Raw genomic sequence first — 27,323 nt, forward strand, 5'->3', positions numbered from 1 at the left:
ATATTTTCTCATCACCATCCCAGACAACCCAGTAACCACAGACACGGATCAGCTGTTTTCCAAGGTGCTGGTTTTATTGCTGTTGGTTTAGTCGGTGGTGGACGAGCACAACGATCACAGTGGATACAGCGTGGAGACCTTCACAGGGGTCAAAGGTCAATGCAGAACAACTGACACCATCTGGGCTCACAGGTTTTGGCTGGTGACTCGTTCACGTCGAGCCCAGAGACTCGAACACAGCCGTTCGTTCCTCGAGACCCTTTTCACTCGATCGACTCTAGAAATCTACAGTTCTGGATGGAAGACGGCGATTTACAGGAAGTCACAGACACAGTTAAAACAAAATGGCCGATGCTAGGAAGAATGAGGTCAGCAAGTAGCTCAGTTTGGGCGGGAAAAAGAGGAGGAGCTTCAGCAGATGTTTTCAAATCAGAACAATTGAAGATTTCCAAGGATTGTACTCAGAACTGAGAAAAGACTCTGGAGGAAGAAAGTCTTGTTTCATCTGATTCTAGAATGATTTGTTGGTTTGGTTTTTACGTAACGTTTCAGAGATTTATTCATCGTGGGCATCGGAGATGATGTCGTTCTGTCAAAGTGCAAATTACACTGAATCTTAAAATGTTGGTTTCGACTTTGTGCTCCAGAGAAGGAGGATTATTCTTGACTCAACTCTTTCTAGACAACACAACCAGTGACCACGTTGCACTCTACATCAGATGCAGCATAAGGATCAAAGCTCTGTGTCGGATGTTCTTACATTAAATATTTAAAACCTCATGAGTGTGTTTAGATTCTGTAAACTCCAGTTACAACAAACACCTTCATTTTATCACAACCACATTTTTAATCCTCTTCTTTCAGTTCAAATAACTTTATAACATTTCATTGAATTCAAACACGTAACATTTTCTCTGTTTCCAGCCCAAACAAAATGGTATCTCCCACCAGAGGACAGCGCCCCCTGCTGGTCACACTGCTTTCAAAACAACGTAAAAGGTAAGAAGGTTATTTAGTTTAAAGAGCAAAGATTTTGGTAGTTTTACGGCAGCACCAGTGACTCGTGTAGCCAGAGAGTTAATGTGAAGTGTCCGTGAAACAAGAACGTTCCCCTTAATATTCTGTTGATTTTAAATGTGTAGTTAAAAGTGTTCTGGCTCTAAAATCATTGACAATCTTTTTTTCCACCCCCCCTCAGCAGGGGGCAGTGTTGCTCTCGGCTGAAGGAAACACGCTTTCGATAATCACAAGCTGCGGTGGACGAACAGAACAGATTCTTTTGACTCAGTTGATTCTTTATGATTAACTTTTCTCTTACCAAAACTTTTGGCGTCAGAATCGACCGAATGTTAGAAAAAACTGAGCTCGTAAATAATAATAATCGTGGCTTCTCTGAATATTCTTTGAAAGTCTGGAGGGAGAAACACAAATCATTTATCATGTTTAACGTTTGTTTTGTTTTATGAATCAAACTCCCACATTTTCACGTTGTTTGACAGAAGGTTTTTCGTTGGTTCATCATCGTTTCGAGTCTTTTCCGACAGACTGTTCGTCCAAACCACAGAAAAGTTCAGAGCTGAGACTCTTTGCATAGTTTGTTCAGTTCACACCATGAACGTAAGAAGAGCTCGATACCTCAGCTAGCCCCGCCCAGTGGCCACGTATAGTACTGCAACTGAAACATTTCAGACAGCATAAGTCCCCTGTCAATCAGCTGACATCACTGTGACATCACTCAGTGTTAGAGACAGACTGATGACGGCTTCACTCATATTTCATATTTCCTCTAAGTTTTAGGGATCCTCGTAAAAAAAAAAAGTCTGAGATTTCAAAAGCAAAGTAAAAATATTTAGATAAAAATCTGATATTTGCAAAAAATAATCATTTAACTAGAATAAATCTTTATAATAAAACCATAGAAAATAAACAGCTTCAAGAAAAGATGTAGTGACTGGATTCTTTCGATTAGTTTTTATACTTTTTTAATAAATATTAAAATCAAAATATCTCATTTATCTCACTTAAAATATTTTATATCACAGCAAAGTTTGAAAAACAATACGTAGATTAAATCTGCATAAATCCATTTTTGTATTTTATATCTTCCTTGTCGCCACAGAACAGGCTGAAAATACATGGAACATATTTTCTCTCTATAAAAGCTTTGTGGTGAAGGACGTGATCTTTGTATTCATTTTACATTTCAGCCATAAAAACATAAAACGTTTAAAAGGGAAAAATCAGTGGAGCAGCAGAATGAAAGAGATTCATAGACAAATACTGAGACGTGTTTCAGACGTGTTTCATGTTCTAGAGAGGGGTCGTGTTGAGGACATCAGTCTGTCTCCAGCTGAACCTCAAACCCTGAAAGAATCCTCACAGTAAACGTGAGGATTCAAACCAGCGGTTGATGATTTAGTCTTATTTCCTCTGACCTCAGCTGCCGTCCTCCGTCTCTCTTCAAAAGTCACGTCATAACATGATGTCGTTTTTTTGGCAGAAGAGCACAAAGATAAAATGACATGAAAAAACACCAGATTTTGGTAAATGTACATTTTCATTTGCAGATTTGAATCTTTTTCAGGCTCCAACCCTCCGAGGCTCCATTAAAAAAAAACTTCACTTTGAAAATAAAAGTTTAAAATGAGACGTTTCTATAAAATACTGCCTCACGTTAGTTTCATTAGTGGCGTTAGTGGCACTTCAGACTCGACTACGACAACTTTTCTAATCATGTAACATCGAATACTCTCTGTTACTGTCTCTTTAAATCTGCTTTTAGTTTGAAATCAGATTCTTGTCTTGAAGTTCATCTTCAGTTCTCTGAGTCTCAAATGATTTCATTCAAACTGACAGAAGTTTTTAATCCTCAAATGATTGTTTGATTTAATTTCTCGTGAAGAATCATCGTTTTCTTTAAAGAACCACGGTTTAGTGTTGGACTCGTACAGGTGTTCTTCAGTCCCACTGCATGCTGGGATATGTAGTTGATGTTAGTGAACCAGCAGCAGCTGCACTTCTCAAATATGAATCTATTTTTAATCTTAAAAGATTCTTTGTTTGTCGTCAAGTAAAATATGTGCAAATACATTTTGATCAAATTAGAAAAGCAGACAGAATTATTGTTTTTTTTTTGGGGGGGGGGGGGGAATACTGATATTCAACAAAATAAAACACAGAAAAAAATTGCTAAAATCCTCTAAAGCTAAAACTCATCAAACACTTAAGCACTTTGAGAATTAGAAATCAGAAAAGTAAATGAAAATGAAATTCCCTTTCGTTGTGTGTTCAGCACGAAGCCTCGACAGCTTTAACATCACTGCATCGCAGCAAACTCGCCAAAAATAAGCCCCGCCCCTTGCTGCTTGTTCACCTCAGCCAGCGAGACACAACTTCAAGGCCTCTCCGCGACAACATGCGTGGTTGTCATCACCACAGACGCACAAACATATGACACGTTCAACTTCCACTTTTCATTTTGTCTGAAGTTTTTTTTTGCTTCCTGCAGGTTTTCAGTTTATTTCATTTTCCTCGATGTTTGAGAACCTTTCAAGCTGCAACAGGAAACAGGACGAGGCGGGAAACGTTTCCAGAAACACTTTCCACCGTCGCCTCCTGCTGACAAAACATTTTCCTAAAAAGCTAAAACAGGTTCCCTCCTGATCGTGTGATGAGGAGTGAGGTAGCCTGGAGCCGGTCGGTCGGCTCGCTGCTCGTGTTCGCTGGCTAAACGTGAACAATCAGAAATCCTCTTCGCAGTCATCACATTTACATACTGCAGCAAATATAGATACACACACAGATATTCAATATATATATTTGTCAGAGTTTTCTGTATCAGCAAAATAAAAGCCTCCACAAAATAAATCTCGGATATTTTTTACAATATGTAAAACAAAACATAATCTCTAACACAAATCTATTTAAAAGTGCTGGCAACATTATTTTATAACAATGTGCAGTTGCATGTAGTTTTACTTCGTCTTAGATTCCGATCGTTCAGTTCCCTGTGACACGTGGAAGGGGACTGGTTGCTAGGAGACAGAGTTGTAGACACGCCCGTGCAGACTGCTGATTGGTCGGATGTGAGCCCTGCAGTACACAGGATGTCCTGCAGGGCTCCGGGTTTGGCTCGTCAAGCGTTCGGCTCGAGATTTAAGACAACGACGTAAGGCAACGCTCGGCATCACGTTGAGGCCCCGCCTCTCCCCTCGCCAGCAGCTGATTGGACGGAGGGTGAACGCGAGAGTCGCGCTCCAGTGAAGAGAACCACAGACGCTAAAAACGATTTTTAAACATTGTAGCAAATTTGTCTTTTCACGTGTTCGTAATGAGAGAAAAGTGATGTTTAAAAATCTGCTCAGGTAAATTGACCAGTTTCCATGATGACGTTTCTCTCTTCCAGCGACGTGTCAGCGAGAGAGACTGAATCTCCCCTGAGTACGATGAGTGTTTGCGTGAACACTTTCAGATCAACGTTTACTGTCGGCTTCCGTTTGTGACGAGGGAGGAGCCTAGCGTTCACGAGACTGAGGAGACGAGGCAGAGATGAGTGATCGGGCTGATGATTGGCAGCGTCGAGCGCGAATCGTTTCGTTTGGCACTTCAGTCGACGGGGGGGGGGGGGGGGCGTATTCAAGTCAAAGGTCAGATCCAGTGAGATTCAGTCTGTGATGTTTTGTAGTTTACTCGACGTCTGTTGATCAAATATCATTGATCTGTAAAATGTGAGAAAATAATCAGAACGATGAAGTTGAACTAATGTTCATCCTTTTCTCTCAATGAAGTGATTATTGATTATTTCATTTATTAGATTTGTTTTCTCTGTTGGTTGAAAGTTTCCGGATCTAAAAACAATGTTGAGTTTGAATTGAGATGAATTTAACTTTGTGTTTGTTGAGCTTCAGAGTAAAAGGTCGAGCTCGACGACCCAGAGCAAACACAACGACTGAATCCTCACTGGAACCTTCCCTCTGACTCAGGATCTGCCTCTGGGCGACAGGTCAGAGGTCAACGGTCAAAGAGCCACACGCTGCCCAGCAGTCAGGACTGATCTGGGATCGGTAGTCGGAGCTGGTGATTCACAGTATTGAACTTGAGAACAGAACAGAAACCCTGAACCTCAGAATTCAGAACAATCAAAGTGTCAAATAAAGTGCTGACAGACTTAAAGACGTCAAAGGTTAAAGGTCAAAGTAAAACTCAGGACTAAAGCAGATCCAGGATCAGTCTGATGATGCGTTCGGGGCTCATTGAGCTCAGCTTCCTGGCAGCGTGGTGAGTTCAGGGACCGATGGTTACCCCGTAACAGGAATGTTTTCTTGTTAAATGTTTGAAGTGTTAAACCTTTAGTTTTCATTTGACCTATTAAGGCTCATTTATGCTCAACTTTGGATAAGTACAGTGAAACGAGGGAGCTTCCTGTCTGAACTGTGCCTTCATTACGGATCAAACTGACTAAATGAAGCAGTACCACAGGAAATCAGTGGGGGCAGTGCAACCAATGGTTAAAGCAAGATGACCACAGCACACAAGGAAGAAGTTGAAATGGAGTCGACGTTTACATTGCGACTGCTTTGTGTTGTTTTCAGAAAACTTCTGGCGCTGCCCTCTAGTGGACGTACTGCTCACAAACCATGGCAGCGTACAGGATGCATTGAAGTCTGTGGGGGGGGGTTTTCTTATCGGACATAACGTCAGAATAAATGAGCCTTAACAGGAAGTGAGCTCATCTCATGGTTTCATCACGTGACTGAAGGACCGAACGTTTGAATTCCTGTTACGACGCAAACGACCTCGGCTCTTTTTCTGGGGCTCAGTCTGTTTGTCTAGAATTCTGTCTCAACAAATGGCCTCGACACACACAGAGGTCAAAGGTGTGTGAGAGAGTGTGTGTCTGTGTGTAATGGCTGTCTAACAGGTAGGTGTGTGTGTGTGTGTGTGGGTGTGTGTAATGGCCCTCTAACAGGTAGGTAGGTGTGTGTTTGCACAACCCCATCAACACAAGCTTCCATTGAATCCATTAATCCAGGACAGAAGAAGCTGGACCCGACGCCGTCAGTCAGGAGACCTTCTGGTTGAGGGTCAGATGTTTTCCTATCGAGAAGCAGATGAAGCTCTGATCAGCTGATGATCTCTGAGGTCCAGGTGCTCGGTGGGATGGATGGAGATGGAGCTCTGTGATTGGTGGAGCCCAGACTACATGACGCTCTCAAAGATGATGACCTTGTTGTCGTCGGTGCCGGGGGAGATCAGCGTCAGGTCTCTGACGTCGGGGGCCATGTACTCCAGGTGATGGCCCCCCCACACCGGAGTGGTCAGGTGGGCCCAGCGCTGCAACACAGCAAGAAACATCAGAGGTCATGTGACGTCAGCTCAGAGGCTCCGATTGGTTAAAGAGTAACTATCTGTTTCTTCACGGGCTGAACCGACATGAATCATTTACCACGTTTCTCATGCAGTAAAACTTTAGACCTGAGGAATGTGCTGCCTGGAAACCACTGAACATCAACTTCTACTGGACAGACTTTGAGATGTACCTCTTTGAATGTTCCCTTTGCTCTGAACAGTTTGTAGAGGACACTGACGGGGATGCAGAGCATGGAGGACAAAGCCATACACCAGCCAATCACCTCGCCCCACCACGGGTACACATACACGTTGTTGTAGGTCAGAGGTTTGTAGTTGAACAGGTGGAACACGAAGATGGCCTGAAGACAACACGATGGAAAACATTTACAAACAGGATCTTTTATTAAAGAAAAGAGAAATCCGTGTTTTCTCCGGTTCAGTCTCACCAGGCAGACACATGGAGTGATGAAGGACCAGCACCACTTCATCCAGGGGAAAGGACGGTAGCCAATCATACGAGCCACATCGTCCATGAAGCGGTCAGCACCTGCAACACAACCAATCAACAAAGTCCTGACTGAACCGTCTGAGACAGAAGCACAAGGTTTATACGCTGCAGAAACCAACACAGCAACAGATATAATACATATAAATAAATATATGTATATATATATGTATAGAAACATAGATCTCTGCTCCTCTCTGACTCCAGCGCACGCTACCAACACGTTTGACAACTTTTTTCACAGAGAGGAATAAACTATGAGCTCATGTTAACCACGAGGATCATTTCTACTTTAACAGACTAAACTTTGACCTTCACATCATGTTACATAATTATTCCTGCACTTATTTAAAGAGCACATACTTAACTGACACAGTATACTTCACTGACTGTGTGCGTGTGTGTGTGTGTGTGTGTGAGTGTGTGTGTGTGTGTGCGTGTGTGTGTGTGTGTTTGTGTGTGTGTGTGTGTGTGTGTGTGTGTGTGTGTGTGTGTGTGTGTGTGTGTGAGTGTGTGTGTGAGTGTGTGTGTGTGTGTGTGTGTGTGTGTGTGTGTGTGTCATACCGTAGACCCAGGCAACTATTATGCATTCCCAGAATGCTTGCCACAACAGAGTCATTCCACTGGCCGAGTAGTAGTCAAACAACTGGAAGACGTACATCCCTCCCTGCAGGACGACAGATAAAGACCCAGTTCTGAAAGCAGCTCGTGTATTTGTCTGAACCGAACACCACAGCTTGATGAAGTGAGTCTGATGTGTGAGTGTGAACAAGAGAAAGTTTCCTCCTTCACTCCCTGAGAGAAGAACTGACTGAGAGTCACTGACTGTCCCAACCAGCTGCTGCTGATGAGTGGAGCTGAACTGAGATCAGTTCAAAACACTCTGAAGTTATTAACAACCAGAGATTATCTCCAATATTCAGCAGGAAACTAAGGAAACATAAATATTTCTGCACAGAGTTTGGTTCTGGGTCGGGAAGCAGAGGATCATGGGTAATATTCAGCGTTCAGTTGTTTCAGAGAGTCACAGTCTGAGCGCCACTCGGTCACAGAGCCCAGCTGAGTTAATCCACACGTGTGTCTGCAGGTGGCGCTGTTGCCCAGTAGCAGCTGCTTAGTGTTGCGTGAACTTAAATCGTGTGTGTAGCGTACCTGCGTCACCATGGAGAGATCAATGATGAAGCACAGTAGACAGCATATCGCCACGGAGATCTCCCTCTTGTATTTATGGTTGTGGTGTCCGGGGAACAGATCCAGGATCCCAGTGACGAAACCCTCGACGCCCACGAACTGGAGACAGAGACACCGGGTCAATGTTCACAAACTCACTGAGGAGAGACAAGAACTTCATCCAACCTCTGAGGGAAGGTCCCCAGATACAGCAGCTCAGACACAAAGAAACAAAATAAGGAATGAACACATGACTGAATGAATCTCAATGTACAGATTGTGTAGACATGACGTGTTCATTCTGCTGTGGACAGATCAGTGTGGTTGTTCTCAGCTCATCCACACGAGCGTCTCATCACCAGAGGCTCTGGAACCTCCTGCTGCCTTCTTCACAGGCCAAAGACAAATCCCAGGAAATGTCCGACACCAGTTTCTCTCCTGTCTGAACACAGTTTGTGTTGAACGTGGCGGGAGTGCGATGGAGCGGCGGCTCACCTGACTGTCCAGCCCCAGCAGCAGCAGCATGAAGAAGAAGAGCGCCGCCCAGAGCGGAGCCACCGGCATCAGACTGACGGCCTTCGGATACGCAATGAACGCCAGGCCTGGACCTGAAGCACACGTTGGAGGTTAAACACACCTTTAAACCTGGACTTGACTGACATGTATCTCATCCAATCAGCTGTGAGCATCGCCACCTTCACACAAACCAAATTTACAGGTCAGAGTGTCGACGGGTTCCTGAGCAGAGCCTCATGAAATAAAGATGAGTCACATGTCGAGAGGTGAAAGGGCCTGGTTCACTAATCCCACAGTTAATACTGCACACACACACACACACACACACACACACACACACACACACTCACACACACACGCTGTGATGCTAATACTTTAAACCATTGTAAACGTGTCAGGCAGGCCTCAGAGTAAAGAGGATCTACTTTTGTTCTTTTTACAGCGAGATCAGAATAAAAAAGATTCATGTCCTCACACACACGCACACTACACACACACACACCACACACACACCACACACAGTATTATAACTGTAATATTTCTCCATCATGCATATCATATATGTTAGAATCGTTGTGATTGGCCGAGAGGCGGTGGAGTCTTGGAACAGATTCAGTGAGTCTCTCAGACAGCTGCAGCCTCAGACCTTCTGTGGAGACACTATATATAACCGTGTGTGTGCGTGTGTGTGTGTGTGTGTGTTTGTGTGACTAGCCATCATGTGCTTCACTGCTAATAATAAATGTACAGTTAGCTGAAGACTGTACCAAACAAAGACACACACAAACACACACACAGACACACACACACAGTCTTCATATGGAAAGCCTCAGACTGCAGCATGTGAAGCTCGTTCCACCAACTGTTTATAAAAGTCTTGTATTGAGATGCTTCATGTGAAGAGGCTTACAACAATCATCATACTAATAACAGCTGTAATGATCATTATTATTAGTATTATAATAATAATGATCCTGTAAACTGAGGCTGCAGTGAGTGATGAGCCGAACCATCAGTGATCTGCTGTCAGAGAAGTATTTCAGATACAAACTCCATCTTGTGCTGATGGAGCCAGAGGCTGTGAGGCCAGGAGGTGTCAGCGAACCAGAAGGTCAGCAGTGCAAGTCTCTCTCTTTCCATGTGCCGACGTGTCCTTGGGCAAGATACTGAACCCAATATCGCTCCTGACGGCTGTGCTGATTGAGAAAGTGCTGCCCATAACCGTCTTAATGGCCAAACTGGTCTGTGAAGAGCTTTGAGTGTCATCAAGACTAGAACACGGGTCCACCAGCTGTCAATCATGACATACCAGCCCATTTTATATCATCAAATGACCCCTTAATGTACAGTAAAGCTGGAGCATATCTGAGTGTGTGTGTGTGTGTGTTTACCTGACTCAGCGACCTGTGAGATGTCGACTCCCTGCTCATTGGCCATGAAGCCCAGAATAGAAAACACGACGAAACCAGCAAAGAAACTGGTTCCACTGTTGATCAGAGCCAAGACGAAGGCGTCTCTGCAGCAGACGAGAGACGAGCTCAATTAATCATCCGTCAATAATCAAGATAAGAAATAAAATAACTTTTTCCAGAGTCATCATCATTATTTGCTTTGTGTGTGTGTGTGTGTGTGTGTGTGTGTGTGTGTGTGTGTGTGTGTGTGTGTCGTACTTGTAGCAGTCGTTGTTGAAGCGGTTGTAGCTGCCCAGCGCTGTCAGAGCTCCCAGTCCGATGGCGTAGGAGAAGAAGATCTGAGTCCCGGCGTCTATCCACACCTACACAGAGGTCAGAGGTCAGAAGTCAGAGGTGTGATGCGTTCGCATCATTGGTTAACGTGGAGATGTGGATCAAAGCAGCGTCTCTCTGGGACAATCTGATTGGAGGTTTCTGTTCCACTAACATCTCACCTGAGCCTCCCGCAGTTTGGACCAATCAGGTTTGATGTAGTACATGATGCCGTCGTAGGCTCCGGGTAGAGTGACACCTCTGACCAGCAGGATGACGAGGACCACGTAGGGGAAGGTCGCTGTGACGTACACAATCTGAAACACACACACACGCACACACACGTTATTTGCATAATACACACCTAACGGCTGGTCGGCCACGCCCCCTAACAAAGCCAGGTGAAGCGAAAGTTGCGGCTGACTTTTCCTAAATGGGCCAGAAATATTTCACCATTCAAAACCAATCAGAACAGACTGGTATTTATCGGGGGGGTCTTAAAGAGACAGGAGCTAAAACCAAGTGTCGAGACAGAGGCTGAACGGAGGAGCAGCAGCGATGGACAGTCTGAGGGAAGTCCTTTGTGTTCTGAGCATTAACATTAAAAATGATTAATTTATCAGCCTGAGAGCGAAACCTCAAACATCAGGAGGCTTCACTTCTTAAGCTGATGAACATAAATGTAAAGTTTCATGAAGAAATTCCAAATTGTAAAAAGTGGTTTGAGATCTGGTGCAGAAACAGATCAGTGTCCCTGAACCTGGGATCAGTTTGGGTTCACGTTGAGCTGCAGCTGGAACTGATCGAGTGAATGATGCTTTAACCTGAAAGAAAACAAATCTGATCCTGATCTGAGCAGACACGCACACACACACACACAGACACTCACACACACACACACACACACACACACACACACACACACACACACACACACACACACAGACACTCACACACACACACACACACACACACACGCACACACACACACACAGACACTCACACACACACACACACACACACACAACCACACACACACACACACACACACACACACACACACACACACACTCTCACATCCCTCTGCTCTGACCTGACACTCATCTTTCAGCGTCCTGCTGATTATCAACACTGTGAAGAGTTTGTGTTGGTACAGAGAGCCGTGAGACCAGACACATGCACACACACACACACACACACACACACACAGCTTGTGGGTCGTCTGTTGTAACTCGTATGAACTTGGTCAAAGCTTCTTCACATCTGATTGTTCTGAATCCCTGGATCGACGGAAATTAAGAAGTTAATTTGAGAATCAGTTATATTAAACTGTTAAACTGTGTCTGCAAATAAATCCAAATTCAACATAAATTCAGAATATAGTTCCCAGTAATAGATTAATATCTTTAGCGCCCGTCAATACAAAAATACAATTAGATAAATAATTTCTTAAATGGAAATTTATCTAGAGTCAAAGATGAACTCAACCAGTCAACAAGTGATCTAAACATTTGAGAGAACAGCTGGTTTTATATTGAGGACACTTTGACGACATAATCATTACATCATCAGTATTACACAGTGTTACGCTGTTTATTATATCATATAAAGATAGTTGTTATCACAGAGAGCACTCTGTGCACTGTGAGTGTGTCGTATAAAGATTGTGATGATGCCTCAGAAAATAAATTTGCTGTTCAATGACTTTTGAAATTATAGACGTGTCCTCGTGTTGTGTTAAAGGGTAGCGTGTCGTCTGTGGCAGTTATCAGTCTGTTTGGCTGGGTTGTGTGTATTTGTGTTGTACGTATGTATGTGTGCATTGTCAGTATTTGTGTTGTGTGTATTTGTATTTTGTGTGTTGTTGTTAAAATGATGAAAGTGTATTCTTCACGGTTATATTTTCTGTAGTTGCAGTGCCGTGCGTTGCCACCAGGGGTTTGTAGCACATGCTCATAAGTATTTTCTGTGTGTCTCAGTCACGTCCCACTGCAGAGTCCAGCTGCCCCCCCACCTTCCCCCGCAGGACAGCCAATCCCAGCCAGCCACCTCACAGCCCCCACCACCACCTGTCGTCATAGTAACAATGAGCCTGCCATGTGACATCGGTGTGTACGAGTCTCATCGCACACACACACACACACACACACACACACACACACACACACACACACACACACACACACACACACACACAGTGAATCACGGTGCCACAGTCTCGATCAATTGAAGGTTGTAGTTTTAAAGGAACAGCTACAACCGCAAACTTCTGCTTATGAATGAATGAATTAGTTTTATTGATAAACTAACTTAAAACATTCCCAGGTCAATTTTCTACATCATACACTTTAACTTACAAAATCTGGAGGAAAGGTTTTTGTCTAATAAACTGAAGTTAAATTTCCAGTGCAGGATTTTTAATCTGTTTTTAAAAGTTCCTTTATTTAAGTATGAGCAGCCATAAAAAAAAAAAATCATGATATGTGATCTGACTTTTCTGTGTCACTGAAAAAATGAAGCTGATCAATCATCTGTCAGGTGACCTCTGACCTTCGGGGGGGGGGGGGGGGGTTATGCAACTGTGACTGTAATGAAACGCAGCAGTTAAACTGACGGCCTGTCATGTGTGCTGATATTCTTTATATTGTTATTATTATTATTATCAATATTATTTTTAGAGACAGCGAGTGTCTCATCTAAAGAACATATCACATGTTTTTGGGGACTTATTAAAACAGCAGCATTGTGGGGACGCTCCAGTAAATCTTTACCAGTGGATCCAGTAAGTTTGGACTTGACTCTATCGGCACCTGCCCCCCCTTTGGGAGCGTTTTCACAAAAGAATATTAATTATTTTTGATAGTTAAAGTCATAGATGTGTGAAGCTGTTGGACTCAGACTGAAGCTACAGTTTTACAGTTTCAGTTAAAATGTCTGCTATGCCATTTAAATACTTGTATTTATTCAAATTTATTAAAATGATGATAGTGACATAAAAAATAAAGCCTGCGTTACCTTCCCGGTGGATTTGACTCCTTTCCAGACGCAGAAGTAAACAAGAACCCAGACGAACATCAGACACAGCATGAGCTCCCAGTGGAAGCTCCCAGGAACATCCAGACCCGGCGAGATGTTCAGCACCTTGTTCCTGCACAGAGACACGGGAGGGTTCATCTGGTCACTTTGGATCTCAGTGTTCATTCTGGAGCCACTGTGGTTTGGCAGCAGCAGAAACAAACACATTCACACCTGAACTTCACAGACCAACAGAGAGGAATTCTTCTTCTTCATACACAAACGTGATTCAGTTGTTCTGTGACGCTTCCTGAGCTGAAAACATCCAAACGTTCAAACTGAAAACATCCAGATATCTGTGCCTCAGTGTTATTTAGCTCCCGTCAGAGATTTAACTCTTAATAACATTAGCTAATGTTGTTGGTGACAAGACAGCCAGTTGGCTAACAACAGGTAGAGCTAGCTAGTGTTAGCCAACACAAGACGAATTTCAACGATCTTTGACCTGATTTTACAGATTTATTTCATAATTAGTTAAAGCTTTGTTTGACTCTTTGTATCGAGCTTTTTTATATATTTATAAATTTATATATAATATAATAATATAATATTTATATATTTTGTTTTATTATTACTAATGTGTCAGAGGCGTCTGAGCTTTGTTGTTTGTGTCTCAGTAAATCCCCAGAGAATTTAAAAGGTGAGTGTCAGTCGTGTGTCCTCGGTCCAGATGTGACGAGGACGGCGGAGCAGCAGGTTCTGGATTAATGTAGTTTGGTTATGATTTGAGTCTGATATCAGTCAGCTCCATGTAACTTATCTCTAATGTTCTCTTATAACCTTGTGAGGATATCGTGTCCGTTCACCTCCTGCAGCTAAAATGATACAGACAATATTTATTGTTTGCTTGAAATTAAATTACAGAGGGACCAGCCTGACATTTACTGTAGAGTAGAGAACATCTACCTGGAGGTGATTGAACTGCAGGACAAAGCATTCACATCTGAATGATTGAATACTAAATGATATGTACAAAACTTTTAAAAAAGTATGTCAACTTATATTCATATTTGTTGATATATTTAATTCTTGGAAAAATCTGCTCAACTTAAAAAAAACAACAATGAATTGAAAAGTGAGAATAAAGTTTCTTGTCTCAGAACTAAAACTTGTTGAAAAATATTAAAAAACCAAAGCCAGTGTGACCCAGCATCACCAGACCAGTTCAACCAGCCCCACCTGAGGTCGCCTTCCTGATAGAACACCATCTATTGATCAGAACCAGAACTTACTCCCAGAACTCGATGACGGGCGACCTCGAGTTGGCCAGGTCGTCACAGGTCATGTTGTTGGCGATGGTGATGTTGGCCAGGCTGCTGTTTCTGCATTGCTGATGATGAAAGGCCTCGATGCAGCTGGGCGTGTTCCATACGTTGTCACAGGTGGACCACGGGAGGACGGAGTTAAAAGACTTGATCAGGTAGTAGAAGCCCCAGGTCAGCACCATGATGTAGTAGGTGTTACAGAAAAACACGATCACCATGGAGGCGTACCCGAGACCTGAGGGAGAGGACGAAGACACAACATGAAGTCAGTCGCTTTCATGTGACTTAAAATGTGTAACGTGTCTAAACTCGTTTTACCGTTTCAATTTGAGTTTCTACGCACAGGACCACGTGGTCCATCGCTGCTGATTCACAGCCGAGACCAAAAAGACTCATTCACCCTTTCTTGAACTTCACTGAACCACAAAGAAGAAGCTGGTCTCAAGACCAGCTTCTTCCCGGCTGCAGTTGGCCTCATCAACAAGGCCCGGGACCCCCACCTGACTCGGACTTATATCCCCCCCCCCCACACACACACACCTCAAGGATGTGTTAAATTAACACATTATATTATATTATACTGCATTACATTTTACAATCTGACACTGTTCACTGTCTTGCATTTTGCATTTCACTATTTACTTCACTTTTTATATATTTTATTTAGATATGTTTATGTCTAAATAAATGTTACTTTATATAAATATAAAGTAACATTTAAGAAGTAAATAGTGAGTAAATATATATTGTTTCTTTTTATTGCTTTTCTTATGTGTGTTGTATTTATTGTGTTTTTATGTTTCTATGTTTCTATGTTCATTGTATACACACATAACCAGAGCAAATTCCTTGTAGGTGTAAACCTACTTGGCAATAAATACTTTCTGATTCTGATTCTGATATATTAACATCTGATCTGAGGTCAGTTTTAGCCGCCTATCGTATGTAAACCTGTCACATGACTTCATACTTGTGCATGTTTATTACATTCATTTAATGCACTGAGTAAGATGCATTTATTCGTCCCAAACACATGCACAGATATGCACAACACACTCATGCAGGTAGGGAAATGTAATCTCTGCTTTTGACCCATCTGGTGCAGGACACAGAGCAGTGAGCGACCATGTACGGTGCTCGGGGAGCAGATGTTGGGGGAGTAAGGTGCCTTGCTCAGGGGCACTAGACAGGGTAGGGAGACTCTTGGATTTTTGGACAGATCAATCCAGGTTCGTCTTTTGTTGTCTCTCCGTGGAGTCGAACCAGAGACGAACCAGAGACCTACTCTGCCCATAGTCCAAGTTTCTGCCACTAGATCCACCGCCTCTCCAACTCTCTGATTCATGTTTAACTGCCCGTCGGGACACTGCAGATGTGTGTTGACCGTGGGTGTAGTCGCGTGGGACTGTGAAGGTGGAGCTGAGTCAACATCAACGCCACCGACACCAGCTGAGGTTTACGGAAGGTCATTTGCTCCTGTTACCATTGAACTGATAAATAGTTTGTAGGGCTAACAAAGATACTAGATGGTAAAGAAAGGTGTGCAAGAGTGTGTGTGTGTGTGTGTGTGTGTGTGTTGCTGGTACTTTTCCAGCCGTGAGTGAAGGCACGTAGAGCAGGATCACAGATTATCACCTCCAGATAAACCTCCACAGAAAAGCTGAATGTGTGTTTTCGGACGTGTCCAATCAAACTCAACCAAAGTGCTTACTGCGTGGATTTGTGACTGTGACAATTGAACTGATAAATAGTTTATAGGTTCATGATCACCACCTGTGTGGACTGTCCAGCAGAGACGGACTGAGCCACAGGAAACATGTCTCATTTAAAAGCCAAAATGAAACGTCCTGTTACCTCGATGGAATTTGAGATTTGGGTTTTAGTCTCGCTATCTTATCCATGTAAAGAGTTTTTAGTTGGTGAATTTGTGTTGCGTACTGCACCTTTAAAGAGCGGCGCGATGTTCCACACGTTGATGCTGCCGGCCTTCATGAACTGTCCCAGAGCGATCTCCAGGAAGAAGATGGGGATCCCACCGACAAAGACGATGAGCATGTAGGGGATCAGGAAGACGCCTGCAGGACGAGACACATGATCAAACATCGACTGACATCACTTCATCAAACAACAAGTCATGACATCATCGAACATGACGTCATGACAAGAGTCCAGAAGCTTATTCTCCAAAACACACACACGTACACACACACAGGGGTTATACAGTCTCGGTGTGTAACCGTGGACCGGTGGTCTATAGTACATTACAACTGTGTGTAATTTGTTTCTCTGTTTTTCAGCAGCGTCACAACATCAAGCTTTTATGTAACTGAAGAGGAAGGAGGAGAATCTTCATCCCTACATCCTCCTCATCCTTTTTCTCCTCCGTCATGACTCCACCTCTGAAGGAACCAAGGACCTCATCTCTCCTCGTTCTCCTTCATATTTAATCCCGTCGAGGATGTGATGGAAAAGAAAAGACGCTGACGAGTGACTGAGGTGAAATGAGAGAAACCACAACTCACATACTGTACTTACTGTACTTAGTTACTGTATGTGCTGGAAACACACTTAAATATGAATATATATGTATATATATGAATAGAGAGTAGAGAGGACAGCTCCTTTAACTGTGATATTGATCTGAACAGAAAATCAATTAGAAATGAATTAAAGGTTCATTTCTGTTTGAATATGACAGTGGAGCTAAAGGACGTCGTCTCTGTAGGAGAGCTCAGTGTGTGTAATGGCAGCTGTTATATAACTGCTGGCACAAAACGTCAACCCCCCCCCCCCCCCCGAACCTCACCCCCTCTCTCTCTCCTCCTTCTCACTCTCTCACCCAGCCTCGCTCCCTCCTCCCAGTATCATTCCAGTTTGATTCCATTCATACCAGTTACCCGTAGCACTGTGACCCACTTACCCCCTTCTGTGTGTGTGTGTGTGTGTGTGTGTGTGTGTGTGTGTGTGTGTGTGTGTGTGTGTGTCTATCACACCAATTAAAATACCAGGGAGAGGGTTTTCCTAATTGTTCATTCATGTCTCTGGTCTCAGTTCGTAGTAAAAGGAGACGAGTAATGATTCATTCATTCAAACAGGGCATCACAACATAACAGTGATTGTTTTCCTCTTGTTGAGGATGAAGATGAGGATGTTGCACTTTGTTAAGATCTATGAGACAAATTGTGATTCGGAAATGTGGCCAGTTGTTATCGTCAACTAAATAACAACTGAATGAACAGCACAGTCAATTAGCAATGAGGTTAGCATTAGCACGTATTCTGGTGTGTTAGGCTTAAACCTGAGCTGCTGGAGAATCATGACTCGGTAAAAAGATGGGAGGTGGCAGCTCAATAAGAATATTCACACACACACACACACACACACACGTAATGTTGTCAGCTGTACATTAACTCAGTGTTGATGAGATTACAGAGAACTTTGGGCTCATCACTGTCAGTGACACACACACTGAAACACACACACTGAGACACACACACTGAGACACAAACCAACTGTTCACGCCTCAAAACAGCAGGACCTCACTCCTGTGACGTTCAAATCCACACAACTTTATTCACCATCAACACGTGAACATGAACATCTGCACCTGATGGTTTCAAACCTGTTCAGCCTCCAGAGGAGATCAGGGCGGAGCTTACGAGCCCTGAGTGTCGCCTCTCAGGCTGAGTGTAGGCTGCGGTCTAAGAAGAGGACCTGTACGAATTTTACCAAAACTTGTTTTTCACTCATTTAATTTAAACGTGTCCTGAAGTTGTTGAATGTCACTCTGAAAACACACGCCACCTGCTGGTGGAGCCTGACTGGGGGAGATTGTTGTTTTCATGATTTAGTTTAAATCGATCGAAACTAAAAACCAAAAGAGTTTGAACGTCTGTTTCATCACATGGTCCATTATTGATGATGTCCTTCCCTTGTGTTACGAGAAGTGAAAGATGTGTTGATAATGTACTCTGATTCCAGTGAGTGGAATCCTTTGAGCTTAAGTTAAGATTCTTCAGGAAATGACATCACAGTAAGAAATACTACCAACAGAGGGACATTTTGACTACAGAGGTCAAAGGTTAAATTAATGACTGCTGCAGCTGGTCATGAAAACGTCTTTAGTTTAAAAAATCGGTTCCAAACTATCGTAAATCTCATGCTAGTCTGTAGAGTTGAAGTCATCAGGGCAGAACTGATGCCGCCAGAGGCCTCGGGTGAACCATTGTAGCGGGTAAGGGGCGGGGCCTATTCCTGTTCGGAGGGGTGTCATCGACCATGCCCTGGGAGTGGTTTGTTTAGAGCTGCAGCTGCTGTTAGCCTGTTAAGCTGCAGCGCCACAGTTAGCTAGCTAAGCTGGCTAATCCGTGGTAAGTCACTGGGCTAAGTACTGACAGGCTGATAACAGGGCTAATGACGGAGCGGCACCCTCATCATCATCAGCACTGACTGACGTGTCCGTCCCATCATGCACCCTGCACGATGAATCCTAGTAACTGAGCTGATCCTCTGACCCTTCCTTCAGCGTGGTAGACCTGTGCTCCCATCAGCCCCAGCTGGAGGCCGTGTGGTGGCGGTGAACACTGCAGCCGCTCACAGCGTCCTGATCGGTCGCTCTCACATTTGGCATGTAGTGACTCAGTCGGATCAGCTGACCTAGGATCTGCCAGGACGGCGTCCTCCCCACCATCACAACAGCTGATGTTCATTCTCACTGAATTCTAAATGTCCCTGATTCTGCCTTCAGACAATCACTGATCTCTGTAGTTCCTCCATGTGTTCTCCAGAGAAGCTGCATGTGTGATCGCAAATGTTGAGGATACTTATACAGTTACACTTTTATAAATGTACGATACTGTTGATTTCCTGCAGCTTCACATTTAAAGAATTTCACTGGCAGAACACAAGGGCACCATTATTCTGAAGCTGTGAGCTCAGCCTTCTCCCTCGGAACTCAAACCTCTACTCCTGAACTTCTTATCATTTTATGAATTCGTTCACTTTTAAATTCTCTATTTAACTCTAAAGTAGCCTCATAGATCTTGTGATTCTTTCAGCACATTGTCTTTTTATTCTTCTGATGCTCTGATGTGGAAATTGTCCGTCTCTTCCAAACGCTAAGTGAGCAGCGTTTAGCTTCCTCTGGCACACTCTACCTGGACTGTCCCACATACCTGATTGGCTGAGCTGAGCTCAACATGATTCAGCAGATCACTACATCATCATTGTTTTATCACGTCACATGTGATCTGAGGTTTTTAACATAAGACACAACATGATATTTATTGTTCTGATGATCTACGCTTGATGATGTAATTAACGAGACGAGTGACTGAAGTGATGAATGGTGTCTCACATGTTTCAGTGATGTAACACATTCTGCGTGACCTTGTATGCCTTTATGTATCATATTTAACTTTATATAAATATATAATTATTGATTTATTTTATATTTTACTCTCTGAATCTGTTTGATTCGAAGGGCAGATTCATTTTGTGTGTCTGCTTTTCTTGTTTGCAGGAGCATGTTAGTTACATAACCACACACACAAACACACACACACACACACACCCTCTCTCGCTCACATGAACTCGGGACGATCTCAGTGACACAAGTCAACAAGAAGAGAGCAAGACAGTAAATTTCCCGTTCGTGACTGTTGAACTGTCTCACTGATCCGGAAACAGAAGCTTCTAAAAGAGGAAACAGCTGCTGAGCAGAGAGTTGATGATGACATATCACTGACAAGCGCTCAAGGATTCCTGAACTGACACAGACCTTTAGAACACTCTAATTAAACCAGTGTGACCTCCTACATTCTCCTCCAGGACTCAAATACCCAGGTATATTTTCCAAAATGAACAGAAACCCCTCTAGACCTTTTGAAATTTCTTCAAGGTCCAATTGAACCATGGTAACATCCTCAAGGAGGTCCAATGCCTCCTCCTGTTCCCTGGAAAACCTAAAACACACTTGAAACACACCTGGAACACCTTGAGACAAATCTGAAACCCCTTAAAAACACCTGGAAGACACGTGGGATTCCTTGAAACACACCTGGACACCTCCGAAGAGAGGAGAGGAGCAGTGAGGTCTCAGGATTAGAAGATTACTTCCTGTTAATCTGTGGTCCACGTGGTGAGAGGGATGATGATGTCACACTTGGCCGCCAATCATCTCACTCTCACACGCAGACAGACACACAGAGTTCCTGTCATGAAACTATCTATTTGTTGACCTTTGACACTGACTCTAACAATAGCCCTGACCTTGACCCTTGACCACGAGCGACAGTTCATTACCATTGACACGTACAGCAGAGCATGGACGCCTGAACCGACCAATGAGAGCGTGAGACTGGCAGCTTTGAGACACACGATCAGCTGTTTAAAAACATTTGAGGAACTCCTGGAACTTTCGAGGAAGACTTGAAACCATGGACCTCAGACATGGAGTATGGGGGGGGGGGGCTGTAGAACACTTATGCCTCCTGACATTTAAGATAACATTTCCTTCCACCCTCGTCTTAAAATGTCAGAGAGCGTCCATGTGAGAAAACAGCAGGACAATGTGAGCGAGTGGACGAGTTGAGGTTTCTAACACGTGACGGACGTGAAACTGGAAGAACACAAACATCTCAGGATGAAGAAGAAACTAAAACAAATTCTGCAGGTGAGAGGTGCAGCAGTCAGAGACAGGAAGTGACATAGTATCCCTGTTGTGTAGATCACGTCATCATGTTTAGATCACCCCGATATCTCACTCTGATATTTGTGTTCACACCTTCATCCCCTCCAGAGGAACACGGAGGAGCTGCAGACAGTTGAATACACCACCAGGTAGAATGAATCACAAGAGATTCAGAATAAGAAGATATGTTCACATTTCAAAACTCTTGGCATTTCTTGATTCATCAAAATGAAACCACCAAAGAAAACGAATGTAGATCCCCCCCCTCCAACCTGACCTGTAAGGTTCACTGGTTATGAAGAGTGTCCTCATAAAGATACTAGAGTGAATTAACTGAAGCATAGTCACAAGTAAAAATGTAAAAGATGACCACTAAGCCAGAGGTCATTTTATAATCTCTGTGTCTGTCTGTGTGTGTGTGTGTGTGTGTGTGTGCTTGTATGTGTGACCTGTCCTTGGAAGAGTACCTGCTGCAGTAAAACTCTCTCTCTCTCTCTCTCGATAAATCTGAGCGAGTCTTTGAGAGGAGGGGGGGATGAGGACAAGAGCAGAGAGAAAAGGGAGGGAGAGAAGAAGGACAGGAGGAGGAGAGGACGACTGAAGGTTGAGAAGAACAGGTCAGAAGATTTTGTAGAAGGAAGGAGGGAAGAAAGGAATGAAACAAGCATGGAAGAAAAAAGGCAGCAAGGAAGGATCCACAGAAGGAGAGAAGGAAGGGTGTTGCAGCAGAGGAATGTGAACTCCTCTTTGTGTGTGTGTGTAAGTGTGTGTATGTGTGTGTTAAGCAGCTACACCTTAGGTTAACGATGAACCACAACCCACTCTGACCCTCAGCATCAGTCTGTCCACACTATCTGAGCCGCGACCCACAAGAGGTCAAAGGTCACATGTCAGACATTAAACTCAGTATTCTTGTGATGAACTGTTGGTGAGTTCAAGGACACTTCGCCATTCAGGACTTCAGAGTTCCCTGATGAGAAACAGCTCCGTAAGATCTGCGGTCAGAGAAACAGCCACAAACTCGAGGATGTTTTAGACGCTCACTCCTCAGACGTGACCCTGAACATGTGATCTGATCCGTCTTATCTCAGTGCAGCTGTAAACCTGCTGCCGCCTGGAACCTCCTCAAGGACCCAAACACGGCTGTAAACCCCTCCTCCCCGTGCCCCCTCGGAAATCTTCAAGGACCAATAACCACAAACAGTGTCTGGCGGAAAGGGAGGCAATGATCAAGCTCGTTTTCGGGAGCTTCTTAGAGGAGAACACCAAATCACATCGTACATTATATCAAAGGAACCTCTAGACCCTGCCTCCTTCTTCTGGTTGTGAAGCATATGTAAAGTGAAAAGTGATGGTGGCGGAACAAAACCCTGTGGAAGTCCCAGATTAACTTTTGTGTGCATTGAAGAGTCTTTGTTAACAATAATAAATTGTGATCTTTCAGTAAGACTTAAACCAGCCTAGTGCAGTTCCTTTAATCCCCACATCTATAGGGATGGAACGGAAAGACTGGAAAGATAAGTGTTGAGAACCGAGCTGCACCTCCATCGCTGGGGAGTTCATCCATCAGCTGTGGAGTGAAGCGGTGGATCTACTGAGTGAAGCTGCCACACAGCGACGCCACCTTCAGGCTTTAAATTAAAACAGCTGAATGTTCCTTTACAGAAAGTGTCTGGCTTCAGGTCGAGTCTGATAAATCCGGTGTGAAGGAGGTAACCTTTACAGACAGGACAGCAGAGTCCAGCTCCAAGAACCTTTTCCCTGTGATTTAACACTAGTCAGACCTCCTCCTCCTTCACCTCCTCCTCTTCCTCCTCTCTGTGTGAACATGCAGACCTTTCCCTCGCCTCCTCCTCCCCCCTTCTCCCCCCTCCCCGCTGTCCAGCTCAAACTGGCTGACTGTGTGAACGAGACCTTTTCAGGTGAGGAGAAACATCTTTTCTTTTCTCTCGCAGCAGTTTGTCTCCGCTGGTGAAGTTTAGTTTGGAAAGAGAACGAGGAATGATGAGGCCTCCTGCTGTGACTCGTCCTCTGCTCCAAGTGATTCACACAATCCAACAGTCTCTACTTCATAAGGTGAAAAACAGACTCTTCACAGGTCGTCTTCAAATGACCTGCAGGCCAAAAACCCAAAGAGCTTCAACTTTACAGAAACCTCCCTGGAGAAGCTGACCCCATGTCTGTTATTCTTTTGGACCAGGGGAAATATGATATTTTCTATCTGGTGTGTTTCTTCACTTTGTCTATTTGAGTTTGTTCTCATCCTCATACACCGGACTTTTATTCTGAAGGTTTTTCAGAGGATTTCTTCAAACATGGTCAACATAGATTTTTATTTTTATTTTTGAAGAACTGGACCCGACGAATTAAAGACATTTTCCTCAGGCACACACACAGACACACACACACACACATAAACCTGCTGCTGTCACTCTGATCGATAGCCACACTGGGACTGAACCAAGCTCCGCCCCTGTTCAAACCACGCCCCCTGTGTTTAAAGCCACACACCCTCTACCGGCTGCCAGGCTGGTGTGAGGGATTATGGGAAACGACGTTTCACAGATGACACTGTGGAGCTGGGACAGAATCCAGAGTCCTGGTTTAATGATTAATTGATGATCAGAACAGCTACTGATTCACATCCGTCAATCACTGAATCAATTAATCGATCAATCGTTGCCGTTCAGATGTGAATGACTAAAACTTCTTCACAACCAAAGGAATGAGTCTAAAGTCTGTTTCTTTAAAAGACAAACTGGTTTCAACGTAAGTTCTGAGAGCGATAAACACACTGATGAACAAACCAATCAGACGCTGGCTTGGTGAGGGGGCGGAGCTTGAGTTTTGTGTGTTTGTGTGTGTACTGGGCCTCACCTCCTCCGTTCTTGTAGCACAGGTAGGGGAACCTCCACACGTTGCCGAGTCCCACAGCGAATCCAACGCAGGACATGATGAAGTCCATCTGCCGCGTCCATGTTTCACGCTCAGGGTATCCCGGCTGAGGCCTCGTGACCACGCCTCCTTTCTTGTCCAGACCAACACAAGCTCCACCGCCACCTTCTCCAGGACCTTCCACGAGGCTGAGGTTAGCAGCTGCCACAGGGGGGTGACCGCCACCATTGGACATAAGAAGGGGGCTCTTTTTGGTCTCCTCCAGGAGAACCAGGGAGCAGGAGGAGGCTGGAAGGGTCTGCTTCTCCATCCCTCAGAGCAGGAACCAGTTAGGAACCAGGCAGGAACCAGGTAGGACTTACTCAGGGACCAGGACACAAACTAGTCCACAAACCAGGAGGGAACCGAGAGGAACCAGGTGTCAGGGGGTTTGTGTGTATACTTGATTCCCTTGATCTCCTATGAAGTTCTGTCCTGTCAGTAAAGGAGCAGTCCACAGAAACACCTCGGCTCCTCTCAGCTGTTAATCCTGGTGGATGTCTGCTGGTCTCTTCAGTGAAGGATCACTTTGATTCTTCTTTCAGTCCCAGTTTCAAACCAGAGAAGAACCTGCTTCCCTTTCACTCAGTTCTTCTGTTTGAATGTAAATTCAGTTTGGTCAGAGTCTCTGCTGCACTGGTGATATGAATAATATCGAGTGGAGCCCGAGTCTGATGCTTTATTGATCGATTCTTCAGATTCAAAGTAGAAAAACACAAAAGTCAAAGGTTCTTACAGTAGAGACGAAGGTTTCTCTCCCGTCTCGCAGGTGAAATGACAGAATAAAACGTTGAAAATAAAGATAACGGCTGTGACACCGACACTCAGGCGACGACCTTCAAAAACAATCCACGAAACACTTGAATGTGAGTCTGAAGAATCGCATCAGAACAGAGAGTCACGGAGGAGACAGAGGCCGGAGGGACGGAGAGGACGGAGAGGACACCGTCCTGCTACTCACTGCGAGCGGCTTCAGTCCCGGCGGAGGGCGGCGGGCGGGCGGTGCAGGCGGTGGAGGAATGGAGGCGACCCCATCCGAGGAGGAGGAATTAGATGAAGGAGGAGGAAAAAAGGCAAAAGGAGGTGAAGACGTCCGGAGGCAGCTGAACGGCTCCTGGTGCAATGAGCGGTCTGACGGGACGATAACGGGACGTTTAAATTCTGCAGCTGCGTCCCTGTGAGCCGAGACTTAAAACGAGAGCGTCCAGTGACGTCACAGACCCCGCCCACACCCTCCACTTCGACCTCCTCAACCCCCCGCTCTCTCTCTCTCTCTCTCTCTCTCTCTCTCTCTCTATCCTCATCCACTCATTCCTCACCCAGTCTCTCTCTCTCTCCTCACCCACTCGCTCTCTCTCTCTCTCTCTCTCTCTCTCTCTCTTCATGCTTCAACCTCTCTCTCTTTCTCTCTCTCCTCACCCACCCTCTCTCTCTCTCTCTCTCTCTCCTCCTCCACTCTCTCTCTCCTCACCCACCCTCTCTCTCTCACTCTCCTCCTCCAATCTCTCTCTCTCTCCTCACCCACCCTCTCTCTCTCTCGCTCTCACCTCATCCACTCTTTCTCTCTCTCCTCACCCAGTCTCTCTCTCTCTCCTCACCCACTCGCTCTCTCTCTGTCTCGCTCTCTCTCTCTCTATCCTCATCCACTCTTTCTCTCTTTCCTCACCCAGTCTCTCTCTCTCTCCTCACCCACTCGCTCTCTCTCTCTCTCTCTCTTCATGCTTCAACCTCTCTCTCTTTCTCTCTCTCCTCACCCACCCTCTCTCTCTCTCTCTCCTCCTCCACTCTCTCTCTCCTCACCCACCCTCTCTCTCTCACTCTCCTCCTCCAATCTCTCTCTCTCTCCTCACCCACCCTCTCTCTCTCTCGCTCTCACCTCATCCACTCTTTCTCTCTCTCCTCACCCAGTCTCTCTCTCTCTCTCCTAACTCACGCTCTCTCTCTCCTCACCCACTCTCTCTCTCTCTTCATGCTTCAACCTCTCTCTCTTTACCTCCTCACCCACTCTCTCTCTCTCTCTCTCTCTCTCTCTTCATGCTTCAACCTCTCTCTCTTTACCTCCTCACCCACTCTATCTCTCTCTATCCTAAACATCTCTCTATCTACACAGCCTTTGTCTCTATCTCTCTCTCCCTCCTCGCCCAGTCTATCTCTCTCTCTCCATCCTTCAACCTCCATCCCTCCACTCTTCCTCCCTCTTCTCCACCTCTTTCAGGAGTAGTGTTCCTCTGTCTCTTCCTCTAGAAGAAACGGCTTCATGTTGATGTGTCACATGTTGATCTTTGTCCCTTCGCTGTGAAGAAGAGAAAAATAAGTTTACAGACTCTTTACGACTTTGGAGGAAGACTTCACCTCAGACACATTGAACCTGATATGAGGACGTGTACGTGCCACATGTCACGATGCAGCACACGGAAGATTGACCTGTCTACGACTCCATCAGTCGACTTCTTATCATGTGACTGACAAAGCCCTTGAAATCACAGACACAGGAGTTGATTGAACTCCGATGAATGTGAAGAAGTCTGAGAGACGATATTCTCCAGTTTCTGTTTGAGTGAACATCAGGACACAGGTTCAGCAAAGTCTCTGAAGTCGTCTGAGCTACACCAGCGTTTCCAGCAGCACAGTGGAACCAGCAGGGGGCGTCCTGGAGTCTTGATGATGCTTGCAGTTATTAGCTGGTATATATATATTGAGCCCTCCATGAATTAATTTTGTGCTACCAGCTACCTCCTAGAAATTAAAAAGAGTCAAGACCTCCAGTCAATACCTGGTATTATGTATCTATCTATGTGGATGGTGCTGAATATTACTTGTGGAGGGAGGGTGTGACTAACACCTGCAGAGGGGGTGGTGGTGGTGGTGTGTGGGGGGGGGGGGAGGGTGGTCCTGACTAACACCTGCAGAGTTGTGCAGAGATGAAGATTCTTTCTTCATTGAATTTGAGAAACTTGTGATTTTAATTCTTGATGATTTGAGATTATTTTAATCTCGGATTTTAATCACTGATAATTCACCTGTTCTTTATTTATGTTGTTTCTCTTCTTCGTTGAGCCTCAGGATGGCGACTTGTACCGAAACAGTATCTG

The 27,323-nt window shown here is 44.6% G+C and overlaps 1 protein-coding gene across 1 annotated transcript; it reads right to left on the reverse strand.

Annotated features, from left to right (window-relative positions):
* Nucleotides 1-53: 53 nt before the first annotated feature.
* On the reverse strand, nt 54-25,385 carry slc6a8 (solute carrier family 6 member 8). The gene is made up of 13 exons (XM_062390982.1): nt 24,175-25,385; nt 16,550-16,681; nt 14,574-14,841; nt 13,282-13,414; nt 10,449-10,583; nt 10,213-10,316; nt 9,934-10,058; nt 8,522-8,634; nt 8,009-8,146; nt 7,421-7,523; nt 6,798-6,898; nt 6,540-6,710; nt 54-6,333 (listed from the first exon to the last, which is right to left on the reverse strand). Exons 1-13 carry the CDS (start codon nt 24,500-24,502, stop codon nt 6,199-6,201), a joined length of 1,986 nt encoding a protein of 661 aa, XP_062246966.1. The 5' UTR covers nt 24,503-25,385; the 3' UTR covers nt 54-6,198.
* Between the last annotated feature and the right edge of the window lie 1,938 nt (nt 25,386-27,323).

This window comes from Platichthys flesus, chromosome 7 (assembly GCF_949316205.1).
Source record: "Platichthys flesus chromosome 7, fPlaFle2.1, whole genome shotgun sequence".
Taxonomy (NCBI): domain Eukaryota; kingdom Metazoa; phylum Chordata; class Actinopteri; order Pleuronectiformes; family Pleuronectidae; genus Platichthys; species Platichthys flesus.